The sequence below is a fragment of the Pogona vitticeps genome, chromosome 1, assembly GCF_051106095.1.
Source record: "Pogona vitticeps strain Pit_001003342236 chromosome 1, PviZW2.1, whole genome shotgun sequence".
Taxonomy (NCBI): domain Eukaryota; kingdom Metazoa; phylum Chordata; class Lepidosauria; order Squamata; family Agamidae; genus Pogona; species Pogona vitticeps.
In genome coordinates this window covers 30321036-30345676 of record NC_135783.1, presented here as the reverse complement: position 1 = coordinate 30345676, position 24641 = coordinate 30321036, and the positions used below count along the sequence as shown (strand labels likewise).

Here is a 24641-nt window from a genome sequence, read left to right as displayed (position 1 = left end):
TTAAATGGGTTTGCCTGTTGGGGAGCCAGAGCGGTAGCCAACAAAATAGCCGATAGATCATGGAGGGGGTGGGGTTGTGAGAGGGTTATGAAGGGGGGAGGAATAAAATGTGTTTTAATGTGAGCCTGTTCTTGTATAATTTCTATTATCACTGTGAAACTATCCCCTACACACAAAACGCAAGGGGCAATCTCTCTCCCCCACAGCCTCAGAAAAGCCACAGGGTGGGTTACAGCCAGAAACGGCCTCACAGTGGTGTGTTAAAAAGGATGGCCCTTTTCTTTCTCGCCGTCTTCTTCACCAAATCACTTCACAGAGGCAGAAAAACAGACCCACACAAAAGAGTTTGAGACTTTTTCTCCGACATTAAATAGAGTAACTGATAAGGTCAGACATATGATACCTAAAGACATGAATCTGTGAACTCTTGAAGTCAAAGGACCTCTCTGTGCAAAGGAACAATCTTTCAAAGGAAACAGATCACAGAACTCCACTGAATCCCCTTTAAACTTTATGAAGCAGGAGGAGAAAAAGCTCTAAGTAGGGAAGCTTGACAGAAGAGCCTTGAACTATTTTCTGAAGGAAAGATGAGACCCTCGCTAGGCTGCCACAAAACATCTTTTTTTTTTCTAAAGGCTCTTCTGAACTTTGATATGTGCCAAGACACCACTATTGAAAGCTGTATAATTATGTGCTATAACCACTGTAGAAAATGCTTTGTTCACCTCAACAAAGAACAATAAGCAAAGTAAAGTGACATTACACTGTATCTTTTTCTTTAAGAATGTTGAGAGGGGTCACGGTACATTATAACTAATAGAGCTGTTGAGTAAGGAGGTTTAAAACTTGATCTCGCTGTGCTTAAATGTAACTCAATGACAAAAAAAGCAGGGAAGAGGGAGCTATAAAATCTAATGACATTAAATCAAATAGACTATCATATTGGGCTTATTTCTTTGTGGCGATGAACACACTGAATCCAAGGGGAATAAATATTAGAATGAGATAATTTTCCAACTCAAAACTTTGTAAGGTTTTACTATTTAAAAAAAAATTATGCCTTCAGGTGGTCTGCCAGATCCAGCTGAGGAGGACATGGATTAAAAATAACATTTAAAAATGGCATTTCCAATATGTTCTATAGCAGTGCTTTATGCCTACATAACTTTCACAGCTAAATTTATAAAACTAATATAGTGGGTTAAAGCTATGGCAAGATAATTATTTCAGTGAAAGGTATTTTCATTTTTAAAAACAGCAATTCTGCTTAGAATAACATGAGATAACTGTCATGTCTCATAATGTGTGTGTACTTTAATGAAAATGTTGGTAGCAAAAATGTACAAAGTTTCTCTTTATGAATTATTTTTCTGTCCTTTGATGTTGTCAGTGTTTAATCTACCCACCCAGAACACTTTTATTATTATCCTACCGCAATGTGTCAAGTTTTATGCTTTGTTGCAGAACACATGAATTAAACCTTATGAATAATAATAAAATTAAGATTGCATAGGGATAAAGGGCTACTGTCAAATGCCTTAAAAGCATTTGACAGTAGCCCAAGTGGCAAGAGAGCAGCCATTTCAGCACATAAGATCCAAGCTAAGATTCATGATAACTAAGTGCAAATTAAAGGACTATTATTCGTCTAATGTTCTTGCACCAAACTCAGTCAAAATGAATGGTTAGGAAAAAGATGGGAAATAAACAGCTTTTCAGTGACATCTTTCTGTTCTGAACCGCAAATTGTTGTAGCCTTTGTAGCAGATATGGGAGACACTGGATAAATTGATATGTTGATTATTCAACGCATATATTTCCAGTATTGCGCGCGCGCGCACACACACACACACACACACACACACACACACACACAAATAATGATCAGCAAATGTACATTGTATTTTAAAAGTTAAAATTAAAAAAAATGTTTCAAATTAAAAATGAAACTGATGGCTTATTTCAAAACATTTCCCTTTGGATTTGTTTTAACAGCCTGTATTTTGTACACATTTGCTGGCCATGGTTGCATTACTGTGGTATGGGAGAGTGTACTACTGTTGGACATTTTTATCCAAAACATACAACCCAATTCAAGGTCATGCTATGTATAAGCATTTATTGTATCAACAGCTAAACCACACAATACTATTCAAATTACAGGAAACATGTAACTCCTTTTCTCCTTCAGCTTCACTGCCTACTGGCCTGTTTCTAGGCACAATTCAAAGTGCTGGGTAAAATCTATAAAGCTCTTTATGGCTTGGGCCCAGGTTATCTGAAAGACTGAATCTTACCATATACGATTTATCATGGTCTCACCATCCTCAGAGGTATGTTGGAAGACTCAAGAGAGAGCCTTCTCAGTGGCAGCTTCCCTGAAGACAGAGCCTTTTCAGGGGCAATTCCCAGGCTCTAATACTCTTTGCCAAGAGAATTAATCCCCACCCCCAATGTCCTCTCCCTTCTCTCCTTCCAGCGTCAGGCAGACACTTTTTTAAAATTTAGGCAGGCACTCAGCAATTAAGAAACTCCTATTATAAAATCTCCACTGATGTGCTGATCTTCGGTGTTTTAAAGTAAATTAAGATAAATTATAAGATAATTAAAATTTCTTTTGATTAAGTGATTATAAACAGGCTTAGTTCTAACTACATGCTAATTATATGATTGAATTTTGTTCTATTTTCATGCTTGTGCTTTTCTTGTATTTCAATTTTCTGTTGTTTAAATTGTTCCATAAGTTGCTTTCGTTCCCAATTCTGGGGAAAAGGTGGAATATATCAGCCATTAAATATACCAGCTATTTTGCTGTCCAATCTGTGGCAAATATTAGAACCCATAACAATGAGCAACAAACTAGCGCTATTTTTGTCCTAATGATCTGATTGGGATAAAAGTTGCTTTGAGGCTGCATAGAATAGCATCTCATACATGAAGACTTTTTCCTACTTACGTTAAACAAGAAAACAAAGGAAGGAACTCTCAACGGCCTCTTGATAGATCATTGTAACTCAGGGGAAAAAGTCCTTAAAATAACTGAGAAAGAAACAGCATATGACATTTGGATATAAGGGCCAAGTTATGTGCATTTATGTTTTAAAATACATCAGATTTCAAAATATGATCAGCTGGTGTTACCTGAGAAAGCCACTGACTTCAGAATGTATAGAACTTAGATACAGTGGACCCTTCGACTTACAGACGGCTCGACTTACAGACTTTTCGAGTTATAGACTTCTCTGGCTGCAAAACTTAGGTTCGACTTGCAGCCGGAGAATTGACCTACAGACCAGAAAAAACCAAAATGGAACAAAAACGGCTTGTTATGGACGTGGTGGCGCTGTGGGCTAAACCGCAGAAGCCTGTGCTGCAGGGTCAGAAGATCCGGCAGTCGTAAGATCGAATCCACGCAACGGAATGAGCACCCGTCGCCTGTCCCAGCTCCCGCCAACCTAGCGGTTCGAAAGCATGCAAATGCGAGTAGATAAATAGGGACCACCTCGGTGGGAAGGTAAACAGCGTTCCGTGTCTAAATCACACTGGCCATGTGACCACGGAAAGATTGTCTTCGGAGAAAACGCTGGCTCTATGGCTTGAAGAGCGGGATGAGCGCCGCCCCCTAGAGTCGGACACGACTGGACAAAAATTGTCAAGGGGAACCTTTACCTTTACCTATGGATTAATCAGTTTTCAATGCATTGTAGGTCAATGGAGACTCGACCTACAGACTTTTCAACCTGCACCGTTCCAATACGGATTAATTCCGTAAGTAGAGGGTCCACTGTACTAAATTCACTAGCTCCTTAAAATCATTTTCACTTGTCACTTCCAGCCACAAATTCTGGCCACAGTGAACATGGGCTGCATGCTGGTGCACACCGCCTGTACAGAGCTGCTTTTCTGTCCCTGATCATGCTAATAGGTGAAGAAGCCAAGCCTGGATAACATAGCATTATGTTTGAACCTGGGAATGGTGGTTCATAGTGCCCAGCCAAACCAAGATGGTGAGTCAGCTTTAAATCACAACTTGCTGGTGGTTCAGAACTCTTAACTTGTTTAGGCAGAGCCAAATCATAATCCTGTGTCTGAATACAGCATGAAGCTCATCACACAGTAATACACCTGACTTAAAATGATGTGGATTCAGCCCATTGGAGAGGTTCAGACCACTTACATTGTTTGAAGCTCTTGGTATACGAAAAAATATATGAAGAAATGCCAGAACCTCTGGTATGTTTTAATTCTGTAGGTGTGAAGCCCAGCCTAAAGGGCCATCTTGCCCGCCCGCCTGCCCCATGATAGGCACTGTTCTAAATCGTGTAAATCTCATTGTTAGCTAATCAGAAATATGTAATATTTATTTAATATCTCTCTGTTGATATCTTTTTTTTAGAAAGGCAAAGCAAATAATGACTAACTAGATGATTCTTCTGTAACTAGAGACCAGATTGTTTACATTTATACTTCACACACTTACAGAGGTCTGCAGGGGCCAGATACATGTGCTATAGAGCCATAGTCATGGTGAGCTAAAAAAAAAGTACAGTGCACCTCTCACTGTAAATACATCTCCGCAGTTCTAGCTGGACATGTTCCTAAATATCCCCTTTTAAATGCCACTGAAATCAGAAGAGGTTTCACGACACGTAAGCAGATGTGGCAGTGGAAGCAGAGAAAATAACAGATTTTACTGGAATTCCAGGGCTTTGGATTGCTTCAGCCACTTCCACAGCCCCCAGCTGTTGAAATTTCCCTATCTATAAATTTGGAAAATTCAATTCCATGTTTATAGATCTATTCCTCCCTACTCGTCATAATCCAATCTCTACTTTCCAGTACAGAGCCTTATTAACCAGTCCTTCGGTTAACAACAACAACAACAGAGCTACAAAAATAGCAATATTAGAAACAGCATACATACTGTGATGACATTTAACAGATACATAGGTTTTTGGTTAAAACTTGTATCTGTTATATAACAACAATAAATGTTATAAATATTATTATTAAAACAATCACAAAGAATAAAGATGGGAAAAGACCTCTGCCACAGACTTATTGTTACTCATTGGATGGATCTGACCTAGTCAAGGCACTATTATGTTTTCATACTTCTAAATTACAAGGGTTTTCAACTAATATCTAAAACTTCCTGCTTATAACAGAGAAACATGGCTGACTTGTCACATATGACTTATTTCCTTTTATAAAATAAGTTCTTTATTGTACTCAAAAGCACTAATAACATTAATATTGAGCTAAGGAGTTGTCAGAGTGGGTGGCATATAAATTAAATACATAAATACATAAATACATACATACATAAATAAGACAGATCCAAACAATACTGGCTATAATGGCCACTTTTTCAGATAGTGCATTCTTCTTTGATGACTGAAATCCTGTTGGCATAACTATGCCTAAGGAATGCTGATGATGACACAAGCAGCAGACACTTTTTTGAAAGCTACAAAATTCCTACTTTTGTACCACAGCTCCCATGGCTCCCACACAATCCCTTTTGTTGTGTGGAAGATTTGGAGACTGCAAGATAGAAGGAGAAAGTGTTTAATTACCAGCACATGATGTTGCCAAAAAATACCATCCTAGTAGTGACACTTTTTGATAATTAAATAATTCCTCCCACCATCCTGCAGTTCCCATTGCTTCCATATAATTGATTTTATTACACGGCAGCTGGGGGAGCCATGGGACAGAAGTAAGAAGTTTTTTATTTCTGAAAATTGCTCTCTATTGATAGCACCATCAGCTTTTGCAGGTGTAATTATGCCAACATGATTTCAGCTATTATACTGTTTTGTGCTGTGACATCACATCTGACTTATAGCACCTCAGGAGGATTTTCAAGGTATGTGAGATATCTGAAGAGTGATTTTTACCATTCCCATCATCCTTCAGTGAATTTCTGTGGGCAAGTGGGAAGAGGTCTTCTGAGTCTTAATTCATCCCTCTATCCACACTAGCTCTCATTCTATATTTAATCAACCCTTATCTATAGCAGTGGTTCTCAGACTTTGGCCCTCCAGAGATTTTTGACATCAACTCACATGATCCCTGTCCATCAGCCGTGCTATCTGGGGATTCTGGGAATTGAAGTCCAAAACATCTGGCAGGCCAAAGTTTAAGAACCACTGATCTAGAACTCAATTTCTGCTGCTAGGCTCCTTTGACAGAAGCGGGAAACTTCTTTGGCCTCAGGAAGCTTATATTTTTGCTGGCATTGATGCAGGGGAAACCCTTGGACCCGATACCCTTCAGACCACCTGCAGACACTTGGAATCAAGTGATATTGTTCATCATAAAGATAATACAATCAGTGGCCTTAATCCCCAACACTGTGCATTGGTTTGCTATTTATTTGTATCTCATCTTTTGATTCTATGATATAAAAGACAAATAAAATGCTGAAGCAGTAACCATACAATCATTAAACAACAAGAAACCACCCCATCCAAAAACCTATAGCCCAGACATATGGGTTTAACACCTGCTTGCTATCATAGGATCAAAATGTATGCTTTCAAAACTTACGCTTTTCCTGCTTTCGTCTCTGCCGCAATACACTCTCTTTTCTTACGTATGCTGTCAAAACCGTATACACAAAGGAAACCAGTGCTGACATTTGAATCATAATTCTAATGCTAGGCACCAAGGCAAGGGATGTGCCAAGCACGTAAATTTTTTTTTCCACTCTAACTTTCATAGTCTTACTATACTGAAACTCTAAAATTTCCTCCTGCTCCAACAGGATGCCTTGGCATCCTGAGAAAACGAGACCATAGCAGGTACGTCTCTCTCTCTCTCTCTCTCTCTCTCTTTACACATGAACGGGTGCAATCCTGGCCACATTTGAAAAGAAAATGTCTGTAAACACATACAGAACTGCAGCCTTAGAGTCCCATAATTGTATTTAAGAAATTATACTGAAAATCCTACAGGTTAGTTATATTGGTGGAAGCACAACTGCATGAGCCACAGTGGTGAATTGTCACTAATTAATGGTTGCAACTTGTTATCTCTCATCACACAACACCCACAACTGTGGCGCATCAAGGTTTTCCGGTGGCAACTGATAAACTCGCAGCAATTTGCTGCTGCAGTTCACACCATTACAACTAATCAATCGGATTAGAAGTGGGGAGGGAGGGAAGAGAATAAACTTTTTCTTTTATTAGAGGGTTTCCCGCCCCCTTTTATGGAGCAGGCATACTTGCTGTATGCACTGTGTCAATTTACCTTAAAGGGATAGAACAGCAATACAGAAGCAAACTGATACACACCTCACACAGAGAAATCACCCATTAAGTCACTGTCTCTTTCTCTGAGATGTTTTATCTACCTCTGGCTATATGCCTGAGGCTATGGTAGCAAAGCTGAAGTGAGAAAGCATCCAGCTTGTTAAGTATCTTATTTGAGTGTGTTAACAGCTGTTGGCGTTCCAAGGTACTGTGACAAAGTCCCGGGGGGGCGGCAGTTTTGTAGGCTGGAGAAAAAGCCATCCATGTATCTGAAAGGAAGTCTCAGTCTGGAGGGACCTTTCCTACGCTTTAAAGCACAGTGTGTCTTTCTGAGTGGTGTACATGGAAAGCCTCAGTTAAAACAGGTTCCAGAAATTATACAGACTAGCGTGGATTCTTGAGGTCCTCCACTACCACCGCTTTTTCGCAGTATTTCCTTTAATGGTGAATGTTATTTCTGTCAGAGGAAGCGGAAAAGGTGTAGGAAAGTCCATTTGAATAATTTAAGAAGTATATCAGGCTTCAGTTATATTCAAAGATCAGCGGTTATGAAGGGAAGGAACTATGAGGACACCAGCAATGGAAAATGCATCATTTGCTCAAGGACTTCAGATCCAATTTCAACACCACAGTATTCTGCTTTTTTGCTCTCATGTGAGTCACCTGGTCTAGATGCTGATCAGGCAAGAATGGCTATCCACAGATTAAATGATATACATTAATAGGCTGATCAGGTCCACATTTTCAGCCGACAGTGTGAGGTTGCAGACAGACAGCCTTCAAAATTGCCTTCCAGAAGAGAGAGACTAGGTTGTGGGAAATAGTTATTTTATGTCCTTATCAAACTCAGATGAGAAGGATTCTTTCTATGTATTACACAAAATGATCTGTCAGAAGGAGGGCAAAGACGATCAACCCCAATCAAATCCAGATTTGCCCAGAAGAAGACATCTCAACAATCACATTGCAGTCTTGGGGCTGCATCCATTAAGGATGAAGAAAATTTCTTTCATGCCTAAAACTTCAGTTTTCAAGCAGACAGACCAAAAGAAAAAAGTGGGAAAAGCGCTATTTAATTTTCAGCAAAGCCATCAGAAAGGCTGGAGTTGCATAAGGTTTGTGTAAGTGTTGGTGTGGCTAATCATCACTGTGCAGTTGAAGGTGTGATCAGATACACAACTGAGACACACCCTGGCACCTTGCCAGTTTGACATAATTAGCTGCAGTTAAGTTAGGCAAACTTTACACCTGTAGGATTCTGGCCCGAATCCTGCAGCATCTTAAGGACTAGCAGTCTTTATTTGACATAAGCTTTTGTGACAGCATTTGAACTGCAGTTCACAAAGCTTAAAGCAGAAAAGACATTTTCACTTTTAAATTGCCACAAGTTTCGTTGGTTTTGCTGCAACAGACTATAAACATGTCTACGTCACTGTACATTTTTGTAGCATTTATGTGTATATTAATCTTAACTACCACTTGGAAATGGTTTTTGAAAATATGCTTGTATTGCAAACTATGTACTGCCTTCTACTGAAGCAGGAACAGGAAATATGCACCTCTTGGTTCAGTGGTTCCTGATGCTGATAACCCAGGTGTTCTTGGACTGTAACTCCCAGAAACCCTGGCCAGCACAGCTGATGGTGAAGACCTCTGGGAACTGCAGTCCACTCAGGTTAGCCAAGTTGGGAGTCATTGCCTTATACTGATTTCAGATGCTCTGAGCAACTGGCCTCTTCAGATGTCTGACTTAGAGTGATCTTTCCTGTTCTTGAGGAATTGCTAGATGACAAGAATGTAGTGGCAGAAAAACAGAAGAAGAGAGAGAGAGAAACAGATGCCTCCCTGTTTGACTTTTACCCTGCTGCCCAACAGCCTGCCCTCCAATGTAGTTAGATTACAACTTCCAACAGTCCTAACTAGCATAACGGATGGTGACCACCAGTGTTTTGTTTTTGCAACAGTTTACGTGAAATAAAAGCTTCTGTAAATGAGAGGGAGCGTAAGTAAAATCTGAAGTATAAACTTCTCTGTCCATTTCCGTATGAATTGCTTAGATGCATGAAACCAATGACAATCACAATGGAAATGACTCATACCTAAGAGAAGCTTAGAATGCAACTTTTAAAAAATACATTAGCTATGGCTACACTCAAAAATAGTTTGCTGCCATTAGAGTTAAATTTCAACAAAGTATATTTATTTCCCTGTTTTTCAAAAGTAACCAGAATGGTTGCTTTTAGTTATTTAAAAATGTAAAAATACAGTAAATATTGCAAAATGCATTCTCCTCCCATCTATCTTCATATCACCTCAGTACCCATCATAAAGCTCTTGAACCATGTGACAGTTCTTTTGCACTATTGTAGTTTTTGTAATAGTAACTATAGTAACTGTTTGTTTATAGTATAGTAAATGCCTGTAGCTATAAAAAATAATGATAATAATACTGAAATAGCACACAAGGAGCAAAATTACAATTAAATTACAATTATGATACACACTTAAAATTTTGCTATTGTGAGTACCAACCACCAATCAGCTATTTATAACTTATTACATCCAAGCCCATCACTAGTTACTTCCAAGCTCTGTATATAGCACATAGTACAATATTAACTTGTATTAGGAAACAACTAGAGAACTTCTGGCCATCCCACAGCACAGCCTATACCAAACACCCTTTAATCATCCTCTGGGCAGATAATAGCAGCATACAGCCACAAGATTTCCATGGCATAGATCGACAACCCCCAGAAGTCTCTCTTAACTCATTTCTGCATCTGACTAGCTGGACAATGCGAAATGCTACCATCAGCATTGAGGAATTTGCTACTGTGGGCTTACAAGAGGTCAGCAGGTTAGCAACAATAGCTAGTGGAGCTGCTGCCTCAGGGGTTGGCTCACACTAGGTGATTACTGGCCTGGAAGGAATTGCTTCAATCAAAGCTGCCAATCCATGAGGTATAATCCAGAGATATTAGGGAGGCCAAGAGCCCAGTGATGTCAATGGAAAAGGATGGCATCCACCTTTCTTTTGGTTGTACCCTCCTCTCCTGGAAGAGGCAGAAGGGCTGCCTTCTCCTCATTATTTTCAGCTTAATAAAATAAAGAGCAGGAAAAGTGCACATAGAACTGCCTTCGGGGAAATAATATTAGCAGTAGGGCTGTGTAACTGATTCAGCCAAAGCCCAAACCAAATCTGGCTCATGGGAATCAAGCTGAATCTGGTCTGTATCAGATCAGATCTGATGATCCAGCAAAGTCAGATATTAAGCAAGCATACAAAAAGATCAAGCAGTGTTTATCCAAAGGTTGCAAAATGATATCATATAAAGAAAATGTTAGGGTAGTGTGATCTGAGGGGAAAGGCCCTAAACAGCATTTTCAAAATATTTGGAGTGAGGGGTTTCATAATGTTATCTATTATATCTTATATGATAACTTTTATATTTTCTTAGCTGCTCATTCTTTTGCTTTTCTTTAGATGTTAGTGGCTGCTCAAAAAGTGCAGGTGAATGTTCCGGTAGTTGTTGACTATCTTGATTAATCTGAGTCTCTGTGGTCCAAAGCATAACCTCCAAAGCCTTTGTCTTGTTAATCTGAATAGATGAGCCTAACCTTATTTTTCTCTTTCTAGTTAATTTATGTTTTAAAAAACTGAGTAGCAATCTATTTATTATGCAGCAGTTTTAATGAGTTAGGTGGTAACACTTATTTTTCCTGCTCCCTGCCACCTCTCAGGCTTCCAGATTGAGTTGAACATGAATCTCACCAGAACTCTCTGATCAAATACTTTTGTTTGGGTTTATGATTATTGTAACTTGTGTTTCACCTTCCTTCATCTTGTAAGCATCTGACCTTCAATCCTTCCTTCCTAGTTCTTTCCCAGTCTAATCACATCTTTCTTTGCCCTTTATGTCTGTTGCTTAGTTGAGTGAGCCTGTGTGTTGGCTTCAGAATTTTTTGTATGAAGCAGTGGCATTTTCCTAACCCTTTAATTCCCATGTATTTTGTTCCACGCTTTTTAGGTGATGTTGGATTTTGATTTCAATCTGTGTTGTCCTTACAGAACAAGTATTCATAAGTACCCCCCCAAATATCTTAGACACTACCACAATGCAGAAAAGCAGCACACACATTAGCAAACTTTAAAGCTATTAAAGTAGATGATAAAGATGAACAACACAAACACACCACACTGAGGTGTGTCCAATTTCTTAAATATATACAAGGGGGAAAATCCCAATACAAATCAATGGGAAGTGTGAAGATTCAGATTTCCAAATTTCAATCAGATCCAATCAGGTCTGCATCCCAATTATCAAGCTGAGTCTGAAACTGAGTCAGAGATCTCTGAACAGTCCTAATTAGCAAACCCCTCTGACTTTCAAGTTAGAAAACTTAAACTGAACAAACACTGTAAGGAGAGAACGCCCCTCCACCTTCTCCCAAGACATAATAACGAATTTCGGTTTGGGAGTCATATAACAAGGTACATTAGTATCAATCACAAAGTGAACTGTATCAAATCAATAGGTTGCTAAGAAGGAAAAATGCATTTTTAAATAATAATAATAATCCAATTATGCACATGCATGGGGAGGGGGGAGAATAGAAAGAACTCGTACCTCAAAGTCATTTGCTTTATTGTAGTGCATGTTGAGGGCCCTGTACAGCTCACAGTCTCTGGTTATAGACAGCTCTTCAGTGCTGGTCACTCCATCGTTGATGGCTTGACGCGCATACTTTTCCATCTGAATGTAGTAGAACTCGCGGAAATTGCTAAACCACTTGATGAGCTGAGAGGTAATGCATCTGTTGAACTGTTGAAATATAAAAAAGTAAGAAAGATTAGATCATGGACTTTGCCCCCTTCCCCATTTTATAGCATGCTTACATCTTTTTCTCTATCCCATCCTCACAGTGCTTATCTTCAAAAACTTTTAAATGTGAAGAATTAAGATGTACAAGAGGTTGAGTCAAATGGTTCAAAGACATCCCACCAAATGTTTAAATAGCAAAGCACTGATCTGGTTCATATTCTTAAAGTTGCTACACTGTGTTATAACTCTTCTGCAGATGTAATATTAGACATGGAAAATATTTCCAGATTGCTGGACACCACTTTGTGACTTCTAGGTACTTAACCAAGCAGGTATCCAGGATTTCTCAACTTTCTGCAAATCAATTCTGTCTAGTATAAGAGTCAAAGTCATTGCCATTGAGGCACACTGTTGTTAGGTCTCACACATTATAGCTATGCATTTATGGAAGCACAGAGAGGGTATGTATGTATGTATGTATGTATGTATGTATGTATGTATGTATGTATGTATGTATGTATGTATGTATGTATGTATGTATGTACGTATGTATAAATGAATGAATGAATGAATGAATGAATGAATAAAAATAAATAAATAAATAAATAAACAAACAAACAATATGTGTTCCATATAATGCAACATCTATTTCCCATGAATCAAAAGGTGCAATCCTGTCTATTCAGGAAATATTTAGGGCCAAATATTAAGGGACTCCAGTAATTCCAGAATTGTTATTTTGTTGCTAAAGCAAATAGAGCTGACGCTGTATTTGATTATAACTCTACACCCTACTAAAAAAGAAACACAAACTATAAAGAAAGAATGATACATATATATTACTGAAGGCTGGCCCTCCTCTGGGGTTGCCCACTCTAAAGTTGAGAAATGAGTTATATGTTATCCTCTGTTCATATTTGCAGATACTTATTACAGTCTGACTAGGGAAAACATAAGACCTTCAAATACCAGTTCAAATCAACCCCTGCCATCCTGTTTGGGAATTTTAAAGTTTTACTATCTTATATATAGGATTTTTCAGGGCAAGTACTGTTTCCTATGACCTTTGAACTGAAGATGTCATCTAGGTTATTTGCTGCAGCTGATACCCCCTTACTGACTTCCCCTTCTCTACGTAAAGGACAGATGCAACTCAACTTGCCAAGTTAAAACCAATAAATCCATAGCTATATATCAGGCAAGCTGATATACTACCCCCTGCCTTTTGTCATCACAGGCATTCACTTATCCCAGCCCCCAGAAAGAGACATACATGAATCAAAAATCAACAAAGAACACTTATCAAACACTGGCCATGAGAACATCCAGGCCTCCAACAAGATGACAGCTAAAGTGTGCATTGGGGCTGTAATTACTACACAGAAAGTTGTTTCCATGCTAGCAAAGATAATAAACGCATGAAAATTTATGGCAGGGAATCTAAGTAACAAGGAAACAGAAGCAGGGAGACTGGTGTTTCTCCCAAAAGGCCAACTTGCATCATAATTGCCGTGCAGTTGCAAGGGTCCTTACAGATAATTGACCAGAAAATGATTAAGTCATCATCAAATCGCTTCTGCTTGCAAGAGTTCAAACATGTACTTAACCTATCCAAGAATTATATTTTCACTCGGTGTGTCTGCTCTGTCTCTATTCAGCCCTTGCGGGGAACCTGATTAAAAAGACAACTGAAGGACCCCGGTTATCTGATCTTCTGGTTACCCATTTCAATAGAACTTAAACCCATTACGATTTGCTGAACTTGGAGTTCTTTCCATTTTATCTCAGCAGTAAAATACACTGTCCAAATTTCCAGACACTGAGATAAGGACTACAGGCCCCCATGACGGCTTACTGTTCCTTTTTAATTCTTTTAGAATAAGAAACAAAACATTACAAAATGATAGCAGGGTGTGCACTGGGGAATGAAAATTGCTTTGACATGGAGATTAGGCTCCTGCATTGTTACAAGACATTGTCTCATGTGGACAAGAGTACTGTAGAGGAGAAAAATAGAAAGGATTTTTTTTTCCTCTCTCCCTAGAATGGTCATGAATGACCTCATGTGGATGACAACAACAACAACAAAATAGGTGAACATGTTGTTATTTAGCAATAGGAAATAAAGAGAGATTTAATGTTTATCATTGCGGCATGGAAATACTAGGGAGAGTGGAAGAAAGAAAGAAAGAAAGAAAGAAAGAAAGAAAGAAAGAAAGAAAGAAAGAAAGAAAGAAAGAAAGAAAGAAAGAAAGAAAGAAAGAAAGAAAGAAAGAAAGAAAGAAAGAAAGAAAGAAAGAAAGAAAGAAAGAAAGACACACATAAGCACTTAAGGAGCACAACTGTTCTCTATAGAAGCATTTGAAGAATGGGTTACTTTTCCACACATACATGTGCATGTGAAGGATGCACAACACAAATGCCCTCTCTTGCTTCAACATTCTGGTGTATATAAATCACTCTTTTTTAAATTGCCAAACTTTAAAGAGTTAATTCTTTCCCCCCCCCCACCTCCTTCTGTAGTGGAGTACAAGAAAAGGATCAATTGTTCTATAAAAGAAAAGCTCTGTAGTGTGTTAATGTGTTACTGCAAAAACTAATCGCTACAATAAAGAGTCTGTGTTTCCACAGTGTAAGAGTCTCTGTGACTTTGATTAATGCTTCCCACGGGATACCTCCGCCTCAATATGGGCTGAAGAAACTTCCTAAATATTCAATGAGCATGGTCAAAAGATGTATAAAACAAATCAATCTGACACCTTAATCTGGCTAGGCAGCAGTTGACTCAAGGGGTGGAGGGAATGAGATACATCATTTAACACTGCTGGGTTGGAAAGCCTGGAAGGGTCTGTTCTTCAAAGCTAAAATGACACTGAATCTGTTGTATTTAGTAGTCTAAGAATTATTAGCTTATACATGGAAATCAACATCAAGCGGAGCGAAAGAAGATGATACAAGGAAAATCCATTTTTGTTCCCACACCAGGTTGGGAGAATTCCCCCCTCCCTGCCAAGTGAGAGACAAAATTGGAGTTGCATCTTATAAAGCCCAACTAAAGATACTGTAGTTCGTTAATTAAAACAAGATCTTAGCGAGAAGAGGATGGAAGGGTTCAATTGATAAATACATTCTACAGAAAATTAAGAGGATCATTTTAGTGAAGCTAACTAAATTAATTTGATCCAATGAAGGCAGTTCAGATCTTATTTCCAAGCCAATGCTTTTATTTTCATTGGTTTGTTTTAAGAAAACGTTTTACTATTTATTCTTAAAATATTGTCAATTTGGCTTTTATGTAAAAATAAGTTGCTTGGAGGAGAAGACTGTCACAGCCCCAGTAAAGAGTACTGAAGTGGACTTTGTATATTTATTGTACAACACATTAGGATAAATTGCAATGGTTGGGCTGAAATCCAAACAGCCCATGTGTGTTTTCCAGGCATGCTGTTTCAACTCCAGCTTCTCGTGCTGCTTTACAAGCCACTCTGAAAGATCCCCCTGATTTATTTATTTATTTATTTATTCGGAATGGATTTTTAATGGGGCACAATACGTTGTAGTGAAAAAGAAGGGTCCTTACAAGCCCTGGGGATGAGCAGGAGCTTCTAGGCGTGGAAACTCTGTTCAGGCTTCATTGGACCTTGCCCATTAATGGTATTAAAACGTATGCGTGTGATTTCTTCTTTTTTTTAAAAAAAGCTTTTACAGCCATGCTTCAATTAGGAGAAACATTTCATATTCTACCGTGGCCATTTTTTTTTTAACAAAGTCCTTCAGTTACCTCTTCTTCCACATTAACTAAAATGATCTGCTCTGAAATGTTATCTCAAGATTACTTTCCTTTCTAGACTCCAAAACAGCTGACATTAAAATGGGAACTTTTCTCTGTCCTCATATATTAGTTTTTATTTTTCTTTGAGAATGTGAGCATGATTCTAAGGAAATAAGGTCTTCCTTACATTAGTCTGTGACCAACATTTGCTGTAATGTTTATTTCAAATCACGGATGATATTGCACGGGGATTCTTCTTTACCCGTCTTATCTAGCTGTTGGTATAAATTATTCTTCTTCTTCTTGCTGTTGTTATGTGCTGTCAAGTAACTTCCCACTTACAGCAACACTACAAATTAATGACTTCTAAGATATCCGATCATCATTAACAGCCCAGGTCATGTCTCGCAAACTCAATCTTCCTTCACTGAGGCAACAGAACCAACCCAGAGAAATCCCATCCCCACAGTCTAGGAAATACTTAGGAAGTGGTTCATTGAACACCCACAGTGTTGTAGTGCCACTCAGTTGAGAAGGACCCTATTGCAGTTGGGTTTAAAGGAATTGTATTTCAAAAACCTGGTGAGCACTAAGTTGGTGACCTGTCCTAGAAACTGGCACAGAAGGTTGACATGTCTTACTGGCATGGAGAGTGTGTATTTTCTCCAGTGTATATCCTGCTGGCATCTAAAAATCATTGTTTGGTGTAATCTGACTAATAACTCAGTACAAAAATGTGCTGTTAGATGCAGGACACTGTTGCTTTCTGGAGAGGGGGAAATGCTTTGCTGTGAATAGACACCGTGGCATTAAAATAAGTCGTATCATAGGTGTGTGGATCACATCACACTGTTTTTTCCCCATAGCAACCCATGTGCAAGAAAAACGCCTTTGCTATTGAATCATACCAGGGTCCCATTCTTCTTTTATAACTCCTTTTCTGTCATGCTCATAGGAAAATATTTTCAGAATCTGTTTTCAGTCCCTCACACACACAAAATGATTTCTACCCCATCTCTATGTATGATGTGGCCATTGATACTCCTAGAGTCAACTGCTGCAATATACACTTGAAGCATTTCAGGAAAGAAGGCTCACAAAAGAACAGCAGTTGCAAAGATACTGTTGTAGTGTGGAACGGATGGACCTTTAGATACTACTAGACTGCGAGGGATCATCAGCCTCAACCAACATGGCTGAATGATCAGGGCTGGTGGAGGTTTGGTCCAGCAACATGCAGAGAGCCAGAGGTTCCTATCCCCGCCTTAGAAAGAGACACTATAAATTATAACAATACTGTACTAGGTTAAAAAAGGAAATTGCCTCATCCAGTGTAAATCAGTTCTTCTTAGACTCTTTCTGGGGGAGAATGCAGAAACCTGTCTAAACTTTTGTAATAAGAGGTCTCCTTTTATTTCCTGTGCTGAAAATTTGAATTAAAAGATGAGCCTAAAGCAAAAAAAGGAGAAAAAAAGAATGAGAGAGAGAGAGAGAGAGAGAGAGAGAGAGAGAGAGAGAGAGAGAGGTGTAGAATTCCTTCAAGGGTCTGCTCTTCAGCTTTCAACAAAAAAAAAATCTTGGGGCACTAACACATTTTTTTTGACCTAAGCCTTTGTGGGCTTTTGTGTCTCTTTCAGCAGAAGCAAAGCTTTTGCCCTATAAATTTTTGTTAGTCTTTAAAGTGGCATAAGACCTTTGTGTTTTTTGCTGATACAGGCTATCTCAGGCTACCCCCTCCACCTTGAAATAAATATTTACCCAATCCTGCTCACCATGGCCAGTCTGATCAATTCTTCAGAGCAAGCTAAAAGAGAAGCTGACTTAACCCGCAAGAAATTTTACATTAAAGCATTAAAAAAATATCAACATGGAAACCCACCCACCGATCCCACTCCCCGAAGAAAGAGGAATGTATCTAATATTTACATCTACTGGTGTGTGATGTTGTTGACCCCGAATGGCTGTGGCCTTCCACCACGGAAGTGGCTGCCTTTCAGTGGTGGGTGAATGATCCCTATATTGGCTGTTTGTAAAGCACTTTGGGCTTCTTCTGGATGAATGATGCTATATAAACATAAGGTGGTATAACATCAAAATATTTCATAGAAACTTTGGCAACATCGCAAGAAGACCAGTGTTCAGATTGTCACATGCTGAAAAAAGACAACAGGCACCAAATGCTGGAGAGAACTTTTCTTTTCCCGTACAGCTCCTTGCATTAGCATCCACTCGAGAAAAGGACAGCAGAGAGGCATTATCTCAAGCCGAACTGTGGGCAAATATTACCAATGGCTCCAAAGTCTCCATAGCCATTCCATTGTTGCATTGCAGGTAGTATTCCCCTAAAAGCGTTGCTTTTCCTTAGCCTACTGCATAATTCACAGTAGATGATCAGAGCTAGAGAAAGCCACGTTCTTGGACTACTACTTCCAGCATCCCCCAGTATGCGTGACTATGGTGCTTGGGAGAGTCTGGGAACTGTAGTCCTCAAAATATTTGTCCTCTGCTCTGCTGATGACACAGGTTTTGGGGACTTGATAAGTCTATGATGGAGTGTTATTGACCACTTCCATTGTCCTGCTACCTTTGCTAAGCTTTCTAATTGTAGAGCTAGTGCTGACCACAATCTCCACCCCTCAATGTTCTGGAAACTCCAGCCACTTGGGCAGAAGATGTTTAACGCATGTGCCATGAAAACTGTAAACACCTAAACTTAAGCTGGGAAAATACTAAGTCAAATGAATAAGGACCAACAAAATTATGAAACATATAGAAGTAAAGACGTGAGAATGCCTTTGTTGTGTGGTGAGAAATGAAGGGTATAGCTTTGTTTTGTTTTGATCGCTGACTATGCATTGTGAAATAAATGGGAAAAGAAACATAAGAAGAAAAATAACTTATTGGGTGAAAAATAGTTTAGAGACTGGTTTTGGCACAACACAATATGGTGCATCCAAAGCCAGAAAAGTTATGTTCTTCTGCCTTCCGTAGGGGAGAGGAAGAAGTGGGATAATGGCGATAGCTCTTCTCAGAGTGGACAGAGGAAATGACACATGCAAACTGATAAAATGTTCAGTGAAAGTAAATTAAAACAACATAAAGTACTTTTTTGAAATGAGAAGAAAGTGAGAGGCTATTAACAAAAAAGAAATGCAAAACAGATTGTAATTTTAAAAAAAAGGAATATTGAAAAGAATTTGGCCAACACACCCACTGAGCATCCCAAAGCAGAAACAAAATAAACAAAAAAAGAGAGAAAACTTTTAACCCCAAAGTAGAAAACCAAATACATTTGCTTCATGGGGTGGGAATTAAAGTTTTGTAAAGATGGGTGTGTAAGAGGAAATAACAGTGACGGAAGGAATTTTAACATGGCAAATTTGAACTAATGCAATGTTTATTTTAAAAGGCTTACAAAATGATACCATGTCTGTCATTAGAATAATTGGAACCCAAACTAGGTTTGGGTGGGTTTTTTAAAAAATAAAAATAAAAAACTTCAGTGATTAACACAAAAAATCAAGTTGATGTGAAGGAACAATTACTTCAGAAAAAAATCAGGAGGTCCTAATATTCTGTAGAATGAGGGGAGGATGCAGCTGTACGTCGACAGCTTTCATATCCTCATTTGAATAATGTGGCCTGAATCTGTCAGTTTATTCATCCTCCTTATGTTCAGTGTACTCTGCATCAACAACAAATTAAGTTGTAAATAAGAGACAATCATCACTTTTGTTTTTAAGCAGCTACTGCATGGGGAATTTCAATGTCGCATTTTTTCTTTTTCTTTTTTTTTTCCGGGAGGGGGGACGGAAAGAAAAAGTGGATCTCTATAGTGGGCACCAATGTAAGTGGAATATGAGGAACACGCCTGCAATGGAACAATTAAACAGCCCCCCGAAATGCTCTCGGATAGTACGCTAATGCCACCAACAGAAATTTTGCAGATGCAAAACTGTGCCATCCAATTATTTTTAAAATATAAATAAGTGACTGTATTTTTTTTTAAAGTATTCACATTGGAACGAAGCAGGGGGAGGTAAGAACAAAACAGAGAAAAAGTACAATTAAACACACACACACACACACGTCTTAGTATAAATTCATTGCACACACAAAAAGTTATGAAGACTTTGCCAAGTTATATTATGAGCAAATTCAAATTAAAACCAATAAACATCCAGAGGGTTCAAACATGCAGTCAAGACAACAGGAGAAAAGGAAAATAAAAGGGCTTTTCCTACCTTCACATCTGAGAAGTACGTTTTCAGCATATTGGAACTTGGGTAACGGGTATAAAAGAACATGAGCTTGGCCTTTTTCAAGTGGTTAGGCGACAAACCTTCCTGCATGTAGGATTAAATTTCAGTTAAGGAAAAGTGCTTGTTGAGAATACACTGATCAAGAACCAGAGTTAATCAAATCCTTTTGGAAGAAGAGTTTTTAGGGTTGGCTGATCAATTTAATGTTCAACATGCAGCTTTCTAGAGGTCCTCTCATTTAGGAAGGGAAGGAAATGGGAGACATGAATCGGCATTTAGAGAACTCAGGCTACAATTTTGTGCATTCTTTCCTGGGAACAAAATGGCCACTGAATGTAGCAGAACTTCCACCCAAGTAAATATGCTTAAAATTGGGCATACTGGTTCTTTGCAAGTTGATGGCTGAAAGTTTACAAGCGTCAGTTCTGCGCACAGCCTATGCCTTGACCTGTTGCTAAGCAAATATATAAGACACATGTGTCCCTGGATAAAATGCCTCACACATCCCACTTATCCTTGTTGCAGTTGTGTGGTTTCTCTTCCAGCCTTGTATCATTCACACATGAAATCCTAAGAATACAACTAGAATTTATTTTCACAGCATCTTGAACTTCATCTTTAGCTTCAAAAAATGTGTGTTTTTGGAGTCATTGTGTGGAATCCATGACTCCAAATTCCTCATGAACTGGTTAGAAACCACCTCGTTATATGTAAATAATAATAATAACACCCCCCTCTAAAATCTTTGCCTTATAATATGCACTCTTGCCAGATACAAGCATGTATTTGGGGCTAGCAGTATTAATGAGGGTTGGTCACCCTGCAAGAAAACCAATTTTTCCTGCGAGTATCATTACCCTTCAGGTCTATAAACAGAAAGAAGACAAGAATCCGGAAGGGAATGCAAAGCTAACCATAACAATCATAACACCCCCAATTTGCCTTGATTTCTTGGCACTCTTTTGTGTACCGTTAGCTAGGGCAGTTTTGGTCACATCTGTGCAGCAGCCTGGCCCTGCCATTTCCTCTGCAAATTAATGGCTTTATAATTTATCAGAAATGAAGAGGCACGTGACAAAAATCAATGTGGCCCCTACAAGGTCAATTAAGATAGCTCCTGGTAGCTTCTTAAAGGGCTGTTTCCTTTAAAGACAGTCCACACATACACAGTCACACAAATGTCACTTATTAAATAACACACATTATGGTGCAGGGAGGTCAAACAAATTGAAAGTAATCCAGAAACTGAAGCACCCTTGCTTTGCAGCATGACAGGGAGAAAAAAAATCCCTTGTATTTAAAATAGCATATTCTATTAAATCTCTGTGTATAAATACCCGTGTACAGTATAAAAATAAAATTGAAAAGAAACAGATTGATCAATCATAGAACTTGACCTATCAAGAACTGTAAGAGATACAATTCATTTACTACTGCTGTCGGATAGTGGTTCTTTTGGGTAATGGAAGTCTCGTATGAAATAATAGTTTTGAAAAATATTCAGGGCTCTATAGAAAGAAGAGCAAAAAGAGGGCAAGATCTATTTATTTTTTTAAACACAAGGTGTTAAAAATGATTTCATTTTTTCATTTTAAAGGGATGCAGAAAATGTAACGGATTAAAGCCCTTAATTTCTGTAAGTGGCCTCTGAGCTGCTCAGCTGAACTTGCATTTTTGTTTTAGATGCTTAATGATTACGAAGAAGATAATTTATGACTGACATACTTCTTGTGCCAAGAGAAGAGTTGAAAGAACCTCCCGTTACCTCCATTAGAATGATAGAGAAGTTTAAAAGAGCATTACACTCCGCAGTGCCATCTGTCAAAATGCATAAATGAAGTAATCGAAGCAAGCTGTCACCTACTGCACAGTAGTACGATGTTTTCCAGACAAGTTGAAACTTCACCAACAGAAATCTATTTTCTTATATAATTTGCTCTGCTTTGTGGTGAGAAGCCTACTTCCAGTGGTAGTGTCTTATAAATCTTTGAAAAAAATAGGATACAATATCTTGGTAACTTCTGCTGTGTAGGACCCTTTGGACCTGATGGATACAAGCAAAAAAAAGGTATCCTGTCTTGCACAACTTTCATTCATCCCTATTCGTAAGCATTGCTAGGAGAATTCTTTGAGCAATCATGTCTACTACACTTTATCTTGTAGTTAGGTATGCCCTGAATCTTAACCCTCCTCCAATGAGGAGCTTCAATGACTGAGCTTGTGCTCCTATTTCAACCACACAACACCCTGTGCAAGATGGTTTAGGCAGCTGAATTGCCATCTCTGCCAATCAAGTTCAGATAGCAAGTTATCTGAACTCAGAAGTCTAACACATTCTCCTTAAATGCTGCTCCTGCTTTTAGTTGCAGCAATACAAACTGTTAAATGCTCTACCAAATACGAATTGAGCGATAATTTCAAATTTAAATGTTCGGAAACTTCTCTGTGTTTTGTTCCCCTAAACCTTCCTGCAATTGTTAAGGCAAATACAACATTCTTCCTCCACCATGCCTAGTTTCAAATATGAAATTATTGCTGTGAAAAGCATCCCTAATAGCAACGATTAAAAATAGATAACAAGAACATTTAAGGGCTAGTAATGAGATGACTTTCCCCCCCCCCGTTGCCTTTTAAAAAAAACTAAAACTGAGCTGACCAATTGGTTAATTTTCTTTTTAAGTGCTTGTGCTGAAAAGCAGCCGTTCTTCCAAGAAAGCACTGGCTGTTTCCAGGATACTTACACGCGCACAATGAGTCATAATTCAGTAAACATACAGCTGTACTGAACACGAGCTAAGCTCCATTCAAGGCCACGAAAGAAAATGAGCACAAATAAATATTAAGGAGGTAAAAGGGAGGAAGAGCTGGGAAGCCGAGTGAAGTGGGGGGGGTTGTGAATAAGAAGGCAAACAGAACGCAAACAGACTCTGCCCCAACAGCTGATGTGGCCTGCCTCAGTACTCTTCGGCATAGCTTTGTAAAGACAGATGACATTCAATTCTATGTGTAATGCAAAATAGACAATAACTCCTGAAACCTGAGCCAGCTGCCAGGTGTAAAAAAAAAATGGGGGGGGGGGGGAGAGGCAAAAGAAAAGAAAAGATGATAAATCCATAAATTAATGAAAGACATCTGCTCAGGAACATAAAAGATCAGAGAAACTGTGTACTACAGCTGAACCTAAAATAGTGTTCAAACAACCTGAGAATCTGAGTGTTATCTATTTACAAAGCATAACGCAGCCTGCTTAAAACAACAGCAGCAGCAAAGAGAGAGATGTAAGGAAGAGGAAGCAGGCAGATGGTAAAAGAAGATGATGATCATATAAGATTTCTATTTTCCTGCTCAATGTTTTGCTACCTAGGTAGTCAATATACTATATTGTCCATTCTAGTTGGAAATACTTGGGCTTGGGCGTTAAGCAGTGGGCTAGCAATATGAAGAGTATTTTTTATCCCTTCCTTTTTGAAATCCTCTGGTGGAGGTTTTTTTTGTTGTTGTTCCATAAACCTGGCTACCTGTCAGAATTGACTCTCTCTGTGTGTGTGTGTGTGTGTTTGTGTACTGGCACATGGATGCACATTAAAGGCAAAGTAATAACTGCTGTGTGCTGTCAAGTCAGCTCTGACTTATGGCGAACCTTTTCAGGGTTTCTGCATAGAGAGTACTCAGAAGTGGTTTTTCATTCCCTTCTGGGGGACACTTCCTGCCCAAGACGAAGCTGAATGTTTCTTCCAATATACCTGATTTAAAAAAAACAAACTCATAGCAATTGCATTGTGTAATGTTTATTTGAATTCACCACAAGCCACTGTGCTAAATTCTGGCTCCTCTTGATTTAATCCAAGGTGGATTGATTTGTATCATAGGTGGCCCTGTATATAAAAAGCTTGCATTTGTTGCTAGTCATCTCATTTTGGTCAGCCAGAAAAACTCTGATCAAAATGCTGCTGTTTTGATCCCGCTGCACCCTGAAACAGCCTCAGCTTGGCCAGGATTGTGTGTTGAACTTGAAAAGTTTTGTGAATCTATGAGACTACCATTCTGGGAGGATAGGGAAGGCGACATATATATATATATAAAATCTTCACCTGGAAAGACAATCTTAATGCCCTCTTTCTAACAAGAATACAAAAATGAAACCCACAATCTACTGTTGTGCTTCAGTATTCTCTATGCAAATGCGCCCGAGGCTGAACAAGGCTATTTTTCTTGAGATGCAAAGAAGGGTGCCTGACAAGGAAGATCATGCAGAAAAACAATTGGCTGTCTGTTTCTTTTGCAATTTGAATAAAAACTTAAATATTTGATTAAACCTATTTAGCTTGCAAAGACAGACAATACATTCATGAACAAGGCAGGAACTCTTGTGATGCAGGTGCATCTTCTCATCTTGTTTAATGTGGCATACAAACATTAACTCTCTCCTTTCGCCCTCAAACAAGGAGGATAATGGTTAGATGCGTTTTACTGTAAAAACAAGATGTATTCAGGAAGCAAAGCAAAACAAAACAAACAA

General features: G+C 38.7%; 1 protein-coding gene across 4 annotated transcripts in view; it reads right to left on the bottom strand.

Annotated features, from left to right (window-relative positions):
• PROX1 (prospero homeobox 1) overlaps nucleotides 1-24641 on the bottom strand; it is a 102864-nt gene that overhangs the window by 49951 nt on the left and 28272 nt on the right. For 3 of the 4 annotated variants that reach the window (XM_020808672.3, XM_020808671.3, XM_072990190.2), the window contains exons 3-5: nucleotides 20105-20212; nucleotides 17787-17924; nucleotides 11894-12088 (exon numbers count right to left, since the gene is read on the bottom strand). In XM_020808672.3, coding sequence (XP_020664331.1) covers nucleotides 11894-12088; nucleotides 17787-17924; nucleotides 20105-20212 — 441 coding nt within the window. The remainder of the gene's footprint in view (nucleotides 1-11893; nucleotides 12089-17786; nucleotides 17925-20104; nucleotides 20213-24641) is intronic. The other variant, XM_020808673.3, reaches the window with a different exon arrangement.